Source organism: Drosophila novamexicana, unplaced genomic scaffold (assembly GCF_003285875.2).
Source record: "Drosophila novamexicana strain 15010-1031.04,08,12 unplaced genomic scaffold, DnovRS2.1 tig00000689-arrow-pilon, whole genome shotgun sequence".
Lineage (NCBI taxonomy): Eukaryota > Metazoa > Arthropoda > Insecta > Diptera > Drosophilidae > Drosophila > Drosophila novamexicana.
Window position 1 is genome coordinate 2,442,548 of NW_020824818.1, and position 17,684 is coordinate 2,460,231.

The 17,684-nt window shown below is 39.3% G+C and overlaps 5 protein-coding genes across 6 annotated transcripts; 4 read left to right on the top strand and 1 right to left on the bottom strand.

Annotated features, from left to right (window-relative positions):
* The first annotated feature begins 2,411 nt into the window (after positions 1 to 2,411).
* On the top strand, positions 2,412 to 4,546 carry LOC115763274. Its single transcript, XM_030705753.1, has 3 exons — positions 2,412 to 2,872; positions 2,936 to 3,239; positions 3,293 to 4,546. Exons 1-3 carry the CDS (start codon positions 2,412 to 2,414, stop codon positions 4,544 to 4,546), a joined length of 2,019 nt encoding a protein of 672 aa, XP_030561613.1.
* A 1,820-nt stretch (positions 4,547 to 6,366) lies between these two features.
* On the bottom strand, positions 6,367 to 8,483 carry LOC115763223. The gene is made up of 2 exons (XM_030705697.1): positions 7,965 to 8,483; positions 6,367 to 7,884 (listed from the first exon to the last, which is right to left on the bottom strand). Exons 1-2 carry the CDS (start codon positions 8,435 to 8,437, stop codon positions 6,387 to 6,389), a joined length of 1,971 nt encoding a protein of 656 aa, XP_030561557.1. The 5' UTR covers positions 8,438 to 8,483; the 3' UTR covers positions 6,367 to 6,386.
* Positions 8,484 to 9,670: 1,187 nt separating this feature from the next.
* Positions 9,671 to 11,921, top strand: LOC115763235. The gene is made up of 2 exons (XM_030705711.1): positions 9,671 to 10,156; positions 10,249 to 11,921. The coding sequence occupies exons 1-2, from the start codon at positions 9,699 to 9,701 to the stop codon at positions 11,753 to 11,755; spliced, it is 1,965 nt and encodes a 654-aa protein (XP_030561571.1). The 5' UTR covers positions 9,671 to 9,698; the 3' UTR covers positions 11,756 to 11,921.
* Positions 11,922 to 12,075: 154 nt separating this feature from the next.
* On the top strand, positions 12,076 to 14,350 carry LOC115763049. Of its 2 annotated transcripts, XM_030705474.1 has the most exons (3): positions 12,472 to 12,560; positions 12,667 to 12,722; positions 12,797 to 14,350. In XM_030705474.1, the coding sequence occupies exons 1-3, from the start codon at positions 12,545 to 12,547 to the stop codon at positions 14,246 to 14,248; spliced, it is 1,524 nt and encodes a 507-aa protein (XP_030561334.1). In that variant the 5' UTR covers positions 12,472 to 12,544; the 3' UTR covers positions 14,249 to 14,350. The 2 variants fall into 2 exon arrangements, with proteins under 2 accessions (XP_030561333.1, XP_030561334.1); XM_030705473.1 differs by having other exon boundaries at positions 12,076 to 12,560; positions 12,667 to 14,350.
* A 90-nt stretch (positions 14,351 to 14,440) lies between these two features.
* Positions 14,441 to 16,859, top strand: LOC115763048. Its single transcript, XM_030705472.1, has 2 exons — positions 14,441 to 15,126; positions 15,198 to 16,859. The coding sequence occupies exons 1-2, from the start codon at positions 14,510 to 14,512 to the stop codon at positions 16,795 to 16,797; spliced, it is 2,217 nt and encodes a 738-aa protein (XP_030561332.1). The 5' UTR covers positions 14,441 to 14,509; the 3' UTR covers positions 16,798 to 16,859.
* The last annotated feature ends 825 nt before the right edge of the window (positions 16,860 to 17,684 follow it).

Genomic DNA, 17,684 nt, shown 5'->3' on the forward strand with positions numbered 1-17,684 from the left:
TTTGCAGTAGGGGAAGCGCCAGCTTATGTTATCTTTATTTTAGTCTTATCGTATTAATCATATCAATCCAAGATTCATATAGCCATATCTTTTTGTATTACCTACAGTCTGTGAATCTTAACTGCATAATATACGCTTTTATTACATTTTTACTATGTTTTTTTTACTACTCTGCAGCGGGTCAAGCCAGCTGAAATATGAAGAAATGTGCCATTTATTTTTGTTATATATTAATTTTTAATTTTTATAATTGGTTTATTTTATAAAACCATACAGAATTTTGTTCTTATGTAGTTGAGATTGCATTATGTTGATTAAAATAAAATATTTATTTAATTCATATACTTAAAAAATATATGCATTTCACAGCCATATTCCCTCACAAGGCTTGGGCCAATAATAATAAGAAATCTCACCGAAATAATCGGTGTTTTTAAGCCCAAAAGTATGCAAAATTTCCCGCTAATGCTAACCCAATTCTTATCAATTATGATAATGCACTTCAGAGGGAACGTTCTATATAAAAGGTGGCGAATTGGATGTTATATCTTAAATATATTTGATACCTCTATGGGATCGAAGATTCCTGCTGTAAAATTAAAAGGCAACAGCATGGCAAATTTGATTAGTAGTATACGTTCGCCAGCATAAATCTCTTGTAAAGTGGAAAAAGGGTAGAAGGAAGCAACTCCATAGTCCATCACTTCCGACTAATGTACTCTTACTTGATTTTTAATTTTCTTTCAAACTGAATCAGTTATTGTAAATTTTGAAATGTGCGAATGCTCTTACATCGTTCGATACTCTTATCTATGTTACAGAAATTGCTCATGTACCGAAGCTCGAGTTCAGTACCCTCAATGTGTGTTTTGTCTATGGCTTTATAGAGTTATTATAATTTTCTCATGGAATGTACTATACATGGAAGGAGGCATCTTTGACACCATCAATTTATAAATAGATATAGATAAATATATATTTATATATCGGTGACACGACCGGATCAAACCGCTATATTATAAAAAAAAATTAAACTTTTCTGTGAACTTTTATTCGAAATAATATATTGCGTACATATTTATAAGTACGTACCTATTTATAACGAAAAATGTTATGTTCTTCGAGATATCTTGGCCAAAATCAGAACTCAGCGAGCTTCAGAAATCCCCTCACACATATGCAAACTCATAAGCCAACATTTTGCAAGGGTATTTCATAGTTTATATGCCGCAGATAGCGTTTAGTTATGTTCTTCCTAAAAGTATAAAGTTGTAGTACACGATCGACTTCTGCGTAAGTTGCCATGTGCTGCATGTTCTTTCTATCTGAACATAACTGCCAAAAACAAGTCCGTATATACCTGTAAAATATTCGTCGCGTTGCCACAAAATGTGCTTATCTTTCATTTCTGCGAAAACCGGATACTCTACCATTTGGTTTTTTTATTTGAATTTGAATCAATTTGAAATCGTTTAAAAAACAATTTTTATTTGCTTTTCATTTGGGTAACACTTTTTTTTCGCACGCTCGTGACATTATAATAAAACATAAGGTATTTTTACAAGAACAGATTGCAACTTAAGTAAACAAGTTGTTGTATTTAAATTGGGGAATGTGTGACTTTCGAATCATGTAAAGAACACGTATATTACAAAGCGCCAAGCACGAACTGTTAAATTGAACAGTTAGCTCCATTGTTAAAAAAGGTTTTACTTTTACACAATTGGTAAAAATTGTAATTATGTTTGGTGAATATTTCGAAAAATGTTCTTATTGCCAATTTAAATTGTTGAAATCAGTTTTTCAAATGGTTCTGTAACGGGTATATAAATGTATGTCATACTAGCTTGAAGTCAAAGAGTTAATGGATGAGATTGCCAACCAAATTGGATAATATGTTACTTCTGATCAAAACATTAGAGCCTGTATCTCTCAAATGAAATAAATAAGAATTTTATATTTATAGATATTCTGATACTATTCGATATTGAAATTATACTTAACATAAATAACAATTAGAAGACATTTAACAGAGTTTGTTTTGTTTCGGAATTTAGTTGAGTTCTGTTATTGCCAACAAATTAATGAAATTTATACATTTTTGTTAAATTTTATTATTAATCTACTCTTAAGTTATCGCACTTAAAAAATGACACATGCGAGGGCCTAACATTTGTTGAGGTGGTACCATTATAAGCTCAATTTGAGTAATTGGCCTTGTTGAATTGTTAAGAAACCGTTGCTCAGGTGCAGACTCTTATGTAGTATGTTCAAGCATGTAGCACGCGTTAAAGGGAACCAATGGTTGTATGCTGATAAAGTCAACCAATATGTCAGAATGTTAAAGACGACGACGGCTACTCCTCAAAATTGGCGTTTAGTTGAGTTTGGTTCGCGTCTATTAGCACACCATGGGTGCTCGTCTTGCCACCGGTCACTTGCTCTTCAAATGGTTCTTCTTTTGTCTAATCCTGATCATTATTTTCATGCTATATGCACCGTATAAAAATATTGAAATCGAACCAACAATGCGTAGTAAAACTGAAGTGGTTAGTGCGATTCCAACACCTAATTTGGCTAATAGTTCGCCCAAGATTGAGGTGCCAAAGCATTTTGTGCATACCTCACAGTGCATGATACCCTATATAAATCCGTTTTCGGCCGAGGCCTTAAAAATCTACACGCCGCGCAAGTTTATACCTTGTTCTAACGAAAGTGAACTAGTTTCGGCTCTCTACGATGTCAATCGACAGCGTTATGTTTTGCATATCAATGAACCCGTGGCTAAGAAGCTGCTCAACTCGAGTGAACGGGAGTTCAATTGCTTCTATCGTGAGATACAGCATGGCGAAAAGGCGGAAACTTATGATATGTAAATTTATGCAGAGCTTACCCCAGAGCTTCCTTTCAAAGTATTCCCTTTGTGTTCGCACAGGCTTAAGCCAAGCAAGTATTTCTCTCAGGACTATGTAGTGCCACTTCACGTTGAGGGCCTGATGCTGCAGTGCGAGACTGCCGAGATACCGTCTGTCAAGCTGCAAAAGGATGCCTACATTTTCATACAATATCGGCCGAATATGAATACTACTAAACCATCTATTAAGACACATCCACGCAAACCAAGTGTTATAATGTATGGCATCGATACATTATCCCGAATTAATTTACGTCGCACTATGCCCTTGGTATATAAGCATCTACAGGGACCCGGCTGGTACGAAATGCAGGGCTACAATAAGGTAGTATAGTCGAATGTTTCTAGTCTCAAACTGCTGAACTGCTCAATTTACAGGTGGGCGACAATTCATTTCCCAATATATTTGCCATACTGAGTGGCTATTCGCCGGAGAAGGCCAAAGAGCATGTTTGCGATACGGACAAAAGTGGCTGCCTCGATGAGATTCCCATGATCTGGAAGTACTTTAGCAATGCCAGCTACTTGACTGCTTATGCGGAGGATGAGAGCCCATCGAATACGTTTAGTTACCTAAAGCCGGGCTTTACCAAAAAACCCACCGATTACTATTTTCGTCCATTTCTGCGCGCTCTCGAGTGCGAGGCGGACAACTATAATTGTCCTGGTTGCCGCATGACCTATTGCTATGGCCGCCGGCTGGCCAATAGTTATATCTATGATTACGGCAGACAGTTCATGCAGCGTTATGTGGAGGAGAGACCCATTTGGGGCATGTTCTGGACGAATCATTTCAGTCACGATGATTACTTTATGCCATCGGCCATGCAGCATAAGGTTCTGGGTGATTTGATAAACTTCGAAAAGGATGGATCCATGGAGCACACAATTATGATATTCTTTGCCGATCATGGTGTACGCTATGGCAGTTTATTAAGTTTAGCCGAGGGTTATTTGGAGGAACGCCTGCCCATGATGTTTATCTATTTGCCTCCCTGGTTCCGACAACAGTATCCGCAGTTTACTGAAGCCCTGGCCTTGAACCAACATCGCCTGAGCTCCAATTTTGATCTGCACAACACTCTGAAGCATATCATCGAGATTGGCGGCACTCCGGATGGTCCGGCTCTACCGAGATCCTACGATTGCCCCACCTGTCAATCTCTGTTCTATCCAATCGCTGAAAATCGCACCTGTTCTGAGGCGGGCATCGCGGAGCATTGGTGCACCTGCCATCCGTATCGAAATATCGATCAACTCCATTGGACTAATCGAATTGCGCCACGTGTTATAGATCGCATGAACGAGTACTTTGTGCACAAGAATCTCAGCCATTTATGCAGCAATCTCACATTAAATTATATACATCGAACGGAAATTAAAATGAGCGTAGACGTCAGTTGGGAGGATGATTTACCCGAACTCGAAATCGCCGTTTATCGCACCAAGTTTAAGGTGATACAGAACAGCGCCGATTTTGAGGCCACAGTTGTTTTTAACAATAAAACAGAAGCTGTAGACGTGAATGTGGAGAATATCAGTCGTACGAATTCCTATAAAGATGATTCTACTTGTATTAGTGATAAAATTGCCAAATTATATTGTATATGCTTTAGTGATATCAAGGCCTAGCCAGCTTTTATTATAATTATATTGATCATGTAGACAACTAGTCGGAACAGTTTTCTGCTTCAAAATTTAAACGGAACGTTCCCACCAAATTAAAATTTAAAACACATCTCAAATGAATTTAAATAAAGATCATTAAAAAATAAAATCTAAAAGTAGTAAACTACCGTTTTCCATAGTTGCGGGTGGAATCTGCCAAACGCCTGGTCTAAGCTCCTTGGACATGTCTAACTTAAATTGTTACCACCATTTGCATAAATTAATTACACAGATACCTTATTGACTATAAACACTTTATAAGCATTTATATATTTTTTTAGTTTCACTTTGGCGGCAGGTCCCCGTAAACTGAATTTCACTGATATGTCACAGAGTTTCAATGTTTATCAATATCAAAAATCTCGATACAAATAAACAAATTTTGTTCTATTGTTGCTAGCTACTAATTTTTATCAACAAACATGACTCTTTTTGATAGAAATCTTCGAACAAGATGGAATAAGATAGTACGCCCATAATGACGGAAATGTAACATTTCCGAGAATCTCTGACATAATGCATGCGAAAAAAAAAAATAAATAAAAGAAAATTGCTTAAAGCGAATGAGAACAACGTGTCGCCAATAGAGACAATTTTCTAACAGTTAATTTGCCGAATCTTATTGAGATTTGCCTACTTTTATAGGGCAGTCTAATCTGACTTATCAACCAAGTTTGTTATATTTAATTGATTAAATAACCAAGGAAGTCCACTCCAAAAAGGTTTCTTCTCACATAAACGATGATAAGTTAATTAAATGCGACGCATCAAATTATATTACCCAAAGCTAGCAAAGCAAACTGTATAGCAAATATATTTCTAGGTTTAATTCTCAGTGCTATGAGAATTATCTTACTCGTTTCAAAAGGCAATTTTTCCAGAATCCGGGTAGGTTTTATTGTTTTGTTTTAAATTTTGCCATCTTAATTTTGCCTCGGGATGGTTTAAGCTAGCAATGATTCTGATGCTGCTAACCTTTTTGCTAGTTATTTCCCATTAACTTAATCCTCTGTCTAATAACCCTTATACAATTTCCTGCTCCAGTTCTATATTTGCACCCATTATTTACCATTCCTCCCTCATTTCTGCTATAAATCTTTTTACTTTGCCGGGCCTAACAATATTTCTAGTTATCTATTCATGAAAGGTAGTGCTTCCCTTTTTCGTCCATTGCTATAGCTTTTTAATATATCCCTAGAATTTTCTGTTTTTCCATATCTTTGGAAAGAATCTCCACAAGGTGGAAAATCTGATTTAAAAAAACACAGGGGCATTGAAAACTATCCGCTATCCCTGTTATTCGAAGAAACTGACTTTGCAGCATTTCTGCATATAAGTTGTCTCCTCTGTTCACCATGAATTCACAAAGAATCGGTCAACTACGACCAATCTGCTTGATTTTAATTCTCTAATAAATAATGCTTTCCTTTCTTAAATGCAAATAACAAATGACGTCATTTACACTAACTTCATTAAGGTGTTCGACTCTGTGCACCATGAACTTTTACTCCTTAAATTCGAGCGCTTATGATATAGTGGCCCGATCCAGCCGGTTCAGACATATGTATTGCCTGCAACACAAAGTCAGACCAATGCAAAGTTTCAAGACGATAGCCTTAAAACTGAGAGATTAGTTCGCATAGAAACAGATAGACGGACAGACGGACATGGCTGAATCGACTTGGCTGTTGATACTGATCAAGAGATGGGGCGAGATGTCTCCTTCTATGCGTTACACATTTTGAGACAAAATTATAATACCATCTGCATGGGTAATAATGATAATTGACTTTATTGATGAACATTATTTAGAAGGTCGGCAAACGCAATATTTTGCGGCTAAGGGTTCTTGTACACAACTGCCATGGGGTTCTAAGCGGCTTATGTGTGCCTCTGGCATTTCCACGACATTAGCTTGCACGTTACTTAATACTATTCCACGAAATTTGCCTCTTGGTCGAGTAGTGAACTGAATCCGATACCTTTCCATTTCATCGGGTGGCGGCACTTGAAGTCCATTAAAATCAAAGTTTATCTTGCTTTCGGCTCTCAGCACACTTTTTAACTCCAAATGATAGCACTGCATGGTGTAATTAGTACTAAATATAAATTGATTTATGCGGTAAACAATTGTCTTTGCCAATATCTCAATTGATTCGGTAATTGGCTCTTGGGTATACGGCTCACAGCTACACCAGTGATCCTGTACCCAGGCATCCTTACAAGAGCGTTTATCTGGAATGACTTCAAGTAACGACTTACAGTCCTGGCAGGTTTTCTCAAAGCGCAATGACGGGCGTACCTGCAGAAGCAGCGCTTTAATGGTTAAGTGCAAGTCTACGGTGGAGCTCAACCGACGACGATTCACGTCAAGTGCATGCCCGACTGTTGGATACTGCTTTCGATACCAGGGTGGTAAATAAATGTGCAGCATAGGCAATCGCTCTTCCAAAAAGCTAGATGACAGATCCATCAGCGGTCCCTTGTGTTGTCCATGCAGGCTGAACAGAATGACAACTGCTCTCTCGAATAAGCCATGCTCCTTGAACTGCTCAAGGTAGCTCACAAAATCCTTATCCACATTTGCCGCTCCACTAAAATCGTCATAACTAAAACTTTTCGTCCAGAAGATTCCAAAGAAGGGCTTTGGCGTCTCGTGTACAAAACGCTGAACCAGCTGAAGACAATAGTCAAAAACGTACCGGAAATTCGGTTTGCGGCCCAAACAGTAGTCGTATTGAAAGCGTTTGACCTTTGCCATGATCTTCTCGAAGGCTTTCATTATAGGATTAAGATAATAATCCACCGGCTGTCGTGTAAGAACAAAGGTGGGAGTGTCCTCGGCATAGGCTGTCTGATAGCCAGCATTATGATAATGATTCCAGAGGTAAGTGAGTGCGTCTAGACAGCCCGGCTTCTTTATATCGCAATAATTTTTCCACTCTTGCGGCAAGCTGCCCGTCAATAGAGTTATCATATTGGTGAAGGGACCATCACTTATAGTGTTATGGCCAAGCATCTCATACCAGCCCGGTTGACGCACAAAGTGTGCTGTGAGCGGCATTGTCCTCTGGAAGTTCATCTGCGACATGGAATCAATGCCCAGCATTATAACACTAGGATAGGTCAGACTGCGCTCTTCGTCGCTCTTGTCGTTGCAATTGACTGGATACTGGACAAAGGAAAATGCGTCGCGTTGTAGGACTCGTGATCTGTTGCGCAACTCAAAACATTCCACTACAATACCTTGAACGCGACGAGGCACCGTCCAATCATGGCAGGAAAATGGGGATATTATGTTCCTAAAATCGAAATGTTCAGCATGTCGTAAAATGAAAAAGATTTCGTTTATGCCCCAACAAGGGGATAATTCAATACACACCATGTAAGGGAATCATCTTGAGCTCGATGTAGCTCGTGACAAGCACAGCCATAGTCGGAAATATTTGGAACGAGCTCAACTAATAGAGACTCATTGTATTGTAAGATATATTGTTTCTCCTTTAGATCATATTGGACGGTGAATAAATCGGGCTGATCTGCACATTCCTTAAATTTGGGGGGCTCAAAAATACTCATAACGTCTTCGGAAAATGGATTAGGTCGTGGTATTTTGCATTTGTGATCAAAAACATTGAAATCCATGTCTGAGGATGCTTTAAAAGCTGCTTTGCGTGCCGTAAACTGTCCATTGAGTGTCCTTAACGATTTCGGCTTGGTCAGTGCTTTTTTATTAACGTTGCTTGAATGTTCCACTATATCATTTGTATGCCGGTTGACAAATATAAAGATGCATAGCAGTAAAAAGATGGCAAGTAGAACCTTTCCCTTATTGCTACCCAGGCAACGATACATTGTCGTTGTTAGAAGTGTTAAAGTTTGTTGATTTATAGTTTTGATAAAGAGCCTACTGAGTTATTATCAAGCTGGTAAATTAATTTACTTAAGTCAACTACAGAAAAACTTTCAAGCCGAGTTGCGTCGAACATGGCGATTCTGAAATAAAACCTTTCGCTGGACTAAGGAAAACAAGTAAATAAATTCATAACACAATTTAAACAGCTCAAGCCAAAAGGCGTTGCACCTCACTTTAAATTAAATTACCTTGTTTTATTCCAACACTGACAATGTAATGGAATAAATACTTATAGCTTACGAATGTTTTAATTTATTTGGTCAGATTACCAAGTTTTTTTCTCGCCAGTTTCTCATGATTAGACTTAAGTGGTAAGAATAACAAAGGCAGAACTTTCTCTCCATGCGACATACAGGTAGCTTCAGTTGGAAATGCATTAATGAGTCATATCTGGCACTTGCAAATATTCAAAGCGCAGTGTTAACCGGAATTTTTACCAATTTTGGGAATTTTACGAATACGCAACCGTAGTTTATTAATAAGATGATGAATGGTTTTTTTCCTCAAGAAAGTCATCTTGAACTAGGGAAAACTCTTAAATCGTTTTGTGCATCGTGACATTGAACAAAAATTCCATTGATATTTTCCACCAACGTGGACTCCCAAAAGAGGATAGGACGAAATATCCTGAAAGTTTCGGATACGTTAAGAACTCGGAATAGAAGTTATGCGATAATTAGCTTGCACGCTACTTATAACCACACGATAGTTACACGGTAAACGATCGCCGAAAGGATTCAGTTCGAGCAACACCTGTCCATTTACATACAGACTGTAGGGCGTTGTGTTCAAGTCGCATCTCAGCTAAAAAAGATCCGACTCATTCGTGCAAACCTTCAGCATGATTGGTTTATAGATATCCATTACATGACGCGAGGTATCAACAACGGTATCTTGTATTGCTTACTATATACTAAATAACGAAGGGGTTTACCTTAAACATTTTTTATGGCTCTATTGGAAATCCCTTCTGTAGAGTTTTAGTCGCAAAGTTCCTGAGTTTAAATGCATACAACTCCATGAATAGATATGTTCAGAAATACCCCAAAGAGACTAAGAAGAATCAATCGAACGGAAGTGTACTTTCCATAACCATATCCAAATTATATGCCTAATTATTAAATAAAACAACATTTGCTTACAATTTAATAGAAGGCTTTCAATTAAATCTCACACAAAACAAATCCATAAGCTACAACAATGTTTCGCCTAGTGAATAATAATGGTAAACTTATAATTGCCATCGTTGTTCTTTTATTTATTTTCATATTTGTAAATCGTGATGCAAACGTTGTTGTAGTTGAGGAAAGTACACAACCCTCTCTAAATCGCTCAAGTTTAGTTAGTGTGCAGTCATCGATTAGCGCTAAGCCCGATAAAATTTCTTCGTCAAAGAACTATTTCTGGGTCTTAGACCATAAGTGTAAAATTCCACGACTTGATCCATTTTCCGAGGATGTCATGAATATTTTTAAGCCTCCCAAATTTGAGAAATGTACAGATCAACCCGATTTATTTACCGTACGATATCACCTGAAGGAGAAGCAATATATAGTAAAATTCAATGAGTCTCTGTTCGTTCAGCTGTTTCCAAATATTTCCGACTATGGCTGTGTTTTTCATGAGATAATTCGAGGACCAGATGATTCCCTTACCTGGTGCGTATTAAATTGTTCCAGTTGAAGATTGTTACAGCATCAGCTAGAAGTTTTTTCAATTTCAAAGCTTATGGTGACTATTTCACTTCTAGGAACAAAAGATCAATTTTTTCTGAACGGGATTGGATCGTACCTCGCCACGTTCAGGGTATTGTAGTAGAATGTTTTGATTTGCGCAACAGATCACGAGTCCTACAACGCGACGCATTTTCCTTTGTCCAGTATCCAGTCAATTGCAACGACAAGAACGATGAAGAACGAAGTCGGACCTTACCTAGCGTAATAATGCTGGGTATTGATTCCATGTCGCAGATGAACTTCCAGAGGACAATGCCGCGCACAGCTCAATTTGTGCGTCAGCCGGGCTGGTTTGAGATGCTTGGCTATAACAAGATTGGCGATAGTATATTCCACAATTTCATAATTTTATTAACGGGCCGATCACCGCAACAGTGGCTGTCATTTTGCAATATAAGGAAGCCGGGCTGTCTAGACGCAATCGCTTTCCTTTGGAATCATTTTCACAATTCCGGTTACTTGACAGCCTATGCCGAGGACATTGCCACCTTTAATTTCACTCGACGGCCGGTAGATTATTATCTAAATCCTATAATGAAAGCATTTGAAAAGATCATGACAAAGGTCAAACGCCTTCAATACGACTACTGTTTGGGCCGCAAACCGAGTTTCCGGTACGTTTTTGACTATTGTCTTCAGCTGGTTCAGCGTTTTGTACACGAGACGCCAAAGCCCTTCTTTGGAATCTTCTGGACGAAAAGTTTTAGTTATGACGATTTTAGTGGAGCGGCAAATGTGGATAAGGATTTTGTGAGCTACCTTGAGCAATTCAAGGAGCATGGCTTATTCGAGAGAGCAGTTGTCATTCTGTTCAGCCTGCATGGACAACACAAGGGACCGCTGATGGATCTGTCATCTAGCTTTTTGGAAGAGCGATTGCCTATGCTGCACATTTATTTACCTCCCTGGTATCGAAAGCAGTATCCAACAGTCGTGCATGCACTTGACGTGAATCGTCGTCGGTTGAGCTCCACCGTAGACTTGCATTTGACCATTAAGAAACTGCTTCTGCAGGTGCATCCTGGCATTTCATATCAGCTACCATGCGCATCATGTAAGACATTATTTGAGATTCTGCCCGTCAATCGAAGTTGCTACGATGCCGCAATTCCAAGTCATTGTTGCAGCTGCGAGCCGCATACCAGAGTGCCAAAAAGCGTTTCGGTGAAAGCAATGGCGAAGTTAGTTGTATATCGCATAAGGCAATATCTGAGGGTGAATAATTATGACGGGCAGTGTTACCGCTTGGAGTTTAAGAATTTGTTAAGAGCGTATCGCAAGCAGTACTTGGATGTTAATGGTAACGAGATGAAATCATATGATGGATTTTATTCGTATCGCTTGAGGCTTACAACTCGACCAAAAGGTGCGTTTCGCGCAACAGTTTTTACCAATCTGAATGGTAATGTCGTGACAGTACGCGAGGAGCTGATAGAACGTTTGAATGTCTATCGAAATGACTCTCACTGCGTGACTTCACCCAGAGCCAAGCAGTTTTGCATTTGCAGACCATCGACCTAAAAATTTCAGCATTTAAGAAAAAAGAAAAATGTGTGTGGCCAACAGATTTGCAAAATGAGAAATATTGAAACTGATAATTAAATTATTTAAGAAATAATTAGAAAATGCAAAAGTAAAATGTTTAGTTGTAATATCAACCTATTTTAGTCTAATACAAATGCAAATTAAAATAAACAAAATAAGACTACAATTTATTATTGAATTGTATTTTATTCAAAGCAATAAAAGCTTTAAATTAAGAAAAACGTCCTTTGATATATGTATTAACATTTAACATTAACATTTTACTATGAAATAGGCCTTTGCGTTTGTTTCACAAATTCGAGAAATTCATAACTACAACAATGTTTCGTCGCCTAGCCTTCAAAAATGGAAAACTTGCTCTTGTCGCTTTTTTACTTATTTTTATTTTTATACTTATTAAGCGTGATACGAATGATGGGGTTGAGAAAAGAACACAATCCACAACAATACATTCAAGCCGATTCCATGTGAAATCCACGATGCGCAAAGACGTCGATAAACCTCCTACCCGAATCAAAGATTTCTGTGTCTTTGATCACAAATGCAAAATACCACGAGTTGATCCATTTTCCAAAGAAGTCATGAACATTTTTACGACGCCCAAATTTAAGGAATGTACGAATCAGCCAGACTTATTAACCGTTCGATTTGATCGGCAGAAGAAACAATATATCATACACGTTAACGAACTTATGTCCATGAAACTATTACCGAATTTAAAGTCTGACTTTGGCTGTGCCTACTTTGAGATAATACGTGGACCGAATGATTCCCTTACCTGGTGTGTTTATCGATTGATTCACAACAGGTTTCACGACTGTTGAATATCAATCAGTTGTTATAGTTAAAGGGGTTCATTAATGTTTATGTAACCATTTCACTTTTAGGAATTTTGGGCCCAGATATTTTAAACAAGATTGGGCCGTACCTCGTCACATTCAAGGTATCATAGTAGAGTGTTTTGAGTACCACAACAGATCGCGAATTATACAGCGCAACGCATTTTCCTTTATCCAGTATCAAGCCGATCGAGACGAGAAACGCGACGAAGCACGCAGTCGGACCCATCCTAGCGTAATAATGCTGGGTATTGATTCCATGTCGCAGATGAACTTCCAGAGGACAATGCCGCGCACAGCCCAGTTTGTGCGTCAGCCGGGCTGGTATGAGATGCTTGGCTTTAACAAGATTGGCGATAATACATTACCCAATATGCTTGCTCTGTTGACGGGTCTTACATCGCGTCAGTGGCGATCCAAGTGCGATGTGCAAGAGCCAGGCTGTTTCGACTCATTTAACTACCTCTGGAATAATTTTCGGAATGCTGGCTATCTGACTGCCTATGCTGAGGACACGCCCAGCATTGATACTTTTCACTATATTTTGCCAGGATTCATTCAACAGCCTGTGGATTACTATCTACGCCCTTTCCTAATGGTCATCCAGCAGCTATTGGTTACGGTACAACACTATGGCTACGACTACTGTCTGGGCCGCAGGCAAAGTTTCCGGTACGTGTTCGACTATTGTCTTCAGCTGATACAGCGTTTTGTCGACGAGACGCCAAAACCAGTCTTTGGTATATTTTGGTCAAATAGCTTTAGTCATGATGACTTTAGAGGCGCGGCAAGTGTGGACAAGGATTTTGTGCGTTACTTCGAGCTTTTCGCGAAGCATCGTTTGTTCGAAAAAACAATTGTCATATTGTTTAGTGATCATGGCCAACGCCAGGGACATTTGATGGAGCTGTCATCAAGCTTTTTGGAAGAGCGATTGCCTATGCTGCACATTTATTTGCCTCCCTGGTATCGGCAGCAGTATCCAGAGGTCGCGCATGCTCTTGACGTGAATCGTCATCGTTTGAGCTCCACCTTAGATTTGCATTTGACCGTTAAGAACTTTCTCCAGCAGGCGGATCCTAGCTTATTATTGGAATCGGCTTGCTTAAAATGTCAATCGCTACTTCAAATTTTGCCCGTCAACCGCAGTTGCGAGGATGCGTCCATACCCGAGCACTGGTGCTCCTGCGACTCGTATACACAAGTGCCTCGCAGCCATTTACTGAACTACTGGGCCAGGATAGTTGTCTATCGTATAAACATGTATCTGAGTAGAAATAATTATGAAAAAAAGTGTTATCGTTTAAAGCTCGCGAAATTACAAAGAGCTGAGCGCAAGCAGAACTTTGATGAAAATGGAAATGATGTGATGCCGTCCAGTAGACTCCAGACATATCGCATCAAGTTCACCACCCAGCCAAATGGGGGCCTGTTTCGTGCAACGTTTTTGACTGACTGGGAAGGTAAGGTGCAGGTACGCGAGGAATTTATAACACGTTTGAATTCCTATCGGAATGAGTCATTTTGCGTTTCTGATCGCACTGCCAAGATGTTTTGCGCTTGTTTAAAAGCACGTCTAAAGTTTTTATATGATGTGATTGATATCAACGACCGAGGGACTCCAAGTTGAAATAAAATTTGCAAATAAAACTGCCACAACAATTTCAATTTTTTGAAGGGAACTGTAGACTTATTTTCACGGGGAGAGTACATTCTAGCAGCGTGAGCCTCATGAGCTGGAAAATTACTCATTTAACATATCTTCCAAATTGTTTCATATGAACAAAGAACTCTTGGCATTTATAATTATCAACTAGTCTCAGCAATGTTTCAAATATTACTCAACAACACCGGCTAAAATCAAAAACATTATAAAATTAGTTTTAAGGGAATGCCAAGACGTAAAACGATGATATTAATACGCAAATACCTTATCATATTCTTTGGAGTTTTATTAATATTTATTTGGCTTAGTCATAGAGATAAAAAGGATGATCCTAAAAATAGTTTCGAGTCTTTTCCACCCGTATCAAAGGAGATGACTCCGGGCTGGCTAAAGGCAGACTTTATTGCAAGAGAAAAGCAACTGCGCGAAATGGTCCAAAGAGGCAAAATGGCAGCTCGAATTGCCGCAGATCAGCAGGAAACAAAAACGGAATCACCCGATGATAATGTAGCTGAGGATGTAATCAACAATTTTGAATTCGAGAAAAGTCCAAGCCAAGAGACAAAGCCATCACGTTATTTTGTAAATAGTACGAAATGCAAGATGCCCTATGCCGATCCCTTCTCGCGGGAGGTAATGGAGGTATATAATCCAACCAAACTCAAGGTCTGCACGAATACGTCGGATCTCTTTTCTCTGAACTACGACCGTGATACGGATCAGTACAATCTGCATGTCAATAGGGAGGTAATGAGAAAACTGAATCTCCGCGTAGCCAGGTATCGGTGCAACTATCGTGAGGTAACCCGGAGCGTCAAGGAAAATCAGGAACGCAATAGCCAGTAAGCCACTTGAATCTTTAACTCGGCATAATCAGCATAATTTTTACAATTGGGCAATTCACTCCATTTAGGGTACATCGGCCAGTCTACTTTGATCAGCAATGCACGCTGCCGCAACACGTACGCGGAATTATTGCCGAGTGTCATGATGCAAACAATGCTTCAAGGATTCTGCAACGGGATGCATTCGCCTTGGTCCGTGCAAACAAGAAGAGCGCACGAATAGAAACCCATCCACTGGAACGTCAGCCCAGCGTTATAATCCTCGGATTGGACAGCATGTCACGCATGAACTTTCAGCGGACAATGCCGGAGACGGCGAAATTCGTAAGGCAAGAAGGCTGGTTTGAAATGGAGGGCTATAACAAGCTTGAGGACAGCACTTTACTTAACTTGATGCCGGTGCTGACGGGTCACAAGTTGACAGAATTAGGAAATGTTTGTGATCTGAACTCTGAAGGCTGTTTGGACCAGTTGCCTTTGATTTGGAGAGATTATAAAAGCGCTGGCTATGCAACAGCTCTAGGGGAAGATACCATAGATGAAGGTTTATTTGCAATGGGTTTTCCTGGCTTCATTAAGGAGCCAGTCGATTATTACCTACGCCCTTTTCTAATAGGCATTAGTCGCTCTATGAACATATATCAAAGGTTTGGGTATCAATACTGTATTGGGCGTCGGCTGAGCATCTCGTATGTGAACGACTTTTGTTTACAGTTTACTTCACGTTTTGCGGAGGAACTGGACCAGCCAATGTTTGGCTTTTTTTGGAGCTGTACATTTACTCATGACTTTTACTTTGCCGCCTCAAGCTTGGATGGGAAATTCGTGGATTACCTGCATCAATTGAAGCATCATGAGCTGTTTGAGAAGTCCATCGTTATACTTATGAGCGATCATGGTGCACGATTTGGCGATCTTTTAGAATTGTCGGATAATTTTCTGGAAGAGCGTTTACCTATGCTGCACATATACTTGCCACCCTGGTTCCGTAACACCTATCCCAACTATGCTGAGGCTTTGTATATGAATCGCAATCGCTTGAGTTCGAACTATGATCTGCATAATACGCTGAGGCATATTCTCCGACTTAACGCCTCGACTCGAGCGGAGCTACCCCCTCTGCCCAGTTGTCCCAGCAGCCAGTCACTGCTACATCCTCTGCCAGAGGAGCGCAGCTGTGAGGACGCTTGCATCGGCGAACATTGGTGCACTTGCAACGAGTTCGTAAGGCAACCCCTAACCGGGGATATGTATTTAATTGGAAAGCAAATTGTGTATCATATCAATCGCTGGATGCTGGTACATCAGCACAATCATTTATGTCAGCGTATTTTACTCCAGGATATGGAATATGCGGAAAAGAAGGTGCTGTTTGAGGAGAATGGCAAAGAGACGATGTATGGATCAATTGTCACTTATCGGTTGCGTTTCCGCACCTATCCTGAAATCGGCAAATTTCAGACTACGATTCGTTATAATCGCGAACTGAAGACCATGGATTATTTACATGTACCGGATATAAGTCGATTGAATAGTTACCGGAAACATGCAGAATGCATTGACGATAAAATTGCGAAAAAGTTCTGCTTTTGCTATCCGAAAGCAAAATTAGATGGTTTTATGGACAACTGGAAAAAAATGAAGCTAACGACTTTAGCGACACTTTAAATTCGTTGGTTATCTTATTAAATTTGCATGTCTACTTTGTGGCAAAATAAAAATTATTATATTCAGAATAATCCTAACTTATATTCGTGTCCAGACAACTGACGTTTTTCTGCACTGACTATTCGATAACTTCATCGTTGTTATCGACATTGACCAACACTTTTTTGTGTCATTTAATTGCGATGTGTTTGTCTTTTGACAGCGATAAAGCTGCGACAGTTTTCATTAATTGCAGTGTTTTCGCAGTAAACGGATCTCTTACTTAACAACTTATTTAATTCATTAAAAGTGACAAAATGAAAATTGTAAAATCGCGAAAATTCTCATTCAAAAATAATAAGAAAAAAAATAATGCTAAAAATAAAACTTTTTCGGTTTTGACCCGCTCACAGACCAAAGGTTCTTCTGAAGAAGAGAACATGAACACTCAGGACTCGAAATTTAAAATAAAGATTACCGTTAAACTTACCAATGAGTTGGACAAGGAAATAGGTTCCGGTATATCATTAATTGCCAAGCCGAAGGCACTGAAGCGTTCGCGAGCTACTCAAACAAAAAGGAAGCTTTCAGCAGTCAAGAAGCAAAAACTTGAAACTGACGAAGATATAAAGCAACACCCACAAATTCAAAGGGAATCAAAAACCACCAACATAAAAAAAACTTCTAACCGGATGGTTAAAAAAGGCAAGTCCATGTACAAAAATATTCAAATGCATACGGTCAACGAGCAGCCCGATGCCATTTTACAAAATGAGGCTCAGCGTGTACTACAGCTCCAATCGGATGCGTATAAGAACTATTGTCAGAATTCAGGTTTTCGATTGGCTTCTCTATTCGAAGCAATCAAGCAGGGAAAGCCAATATCATACCCAAATCTTACGCAAACT

What these genes read in the sequence shown, in the direction of transcription:
- LOC115763223 (XM_030705697.1), bottom strand. Translation starts at nt 8,437, where the DNA reads ATGTATCGTTGCCTGGGTAGCAATAAGGGAAAGGTTCTACTTGCCATC. An exon ending in CAAGATGATTCCCTTACATG is followed by an intron (nt 7,885 to 7,964) that starts GTGTGTATTGAA and finishes TTTCGATTTTAG; the next exon opens with GAACATAATATCCCCATTTT.
- LOC115763048 (XM_030705472.1), top strand. Translation starts at nt 14,510, where the DNA reads ATGCCAAGACGTAAAACGATGATATTAATACGCAAATACCTTATCATA. An exon ending in AATCAGGAACGCAATAGCCA is followed by an intron (nt 15,127 to 15,197) that starts GTAAGCCACTTG and finishes CACTCCATTTAG; the next exon opens with GGTACATCGGCCAGTCTACT.
- LOC115763235 (XM_030705711.1), top strand. Translation starts at nt 9,699, where the DNA reads ATGTTTCGCCTAGTGAATAATAATGGTAAACTTATAATTGCCATCGTT. An exon ending in CCAGATGATTCCCTTACCTG is followed by an intron (nt 10,157 to 10,248) that starts GTGCGTATTAAA and finishes TTTCACTTCTAG; the next exon opens with GAACAAAAGATCAATTTTTT.
- LOC115763049 (XM_030705473.1), top strand. Translation starts at nt 12,100, where the DNA reads ATGTTTCGTCGCCTAGCCTTCAAAAATGGAAAACTTGCTCTTGTCGCT. An exon ending in CCGAATGATTCCCTTACCTG is followed by an intron (nt 12,561 to 12,666) that starts GTGTGTTTATCG and finishes TTTCACTTTTAG; the next exon opens with GAATTTTGGGCCCAGATATT.
- LOC115763274 (XM_030705753.1), top strand. Translation starts at nt 2,412, where the DNA reads ATGGGTGCTCGTCTTGCCACCGGTCACTTGCTCTTCAAATGGTTCTTC. An exon ending in AAGGCGGAAACTTATGATAT is followed by an intron (nt 2,873 to 2,935) that starts GTAAATTTATGC and finishes GTGTTCGCACAG; the next exon opens with GCTTAAGCCAAGCAAGTATT. An exon ending in AAATGCAGGGCTACAATAAG is followed by an intron (nt 3,240 to 3,292) that starts GTAGTATAGTCG and finishes CTCAATTTACAG; the next exon opens with GTGGGCGACAATTCATTTCC.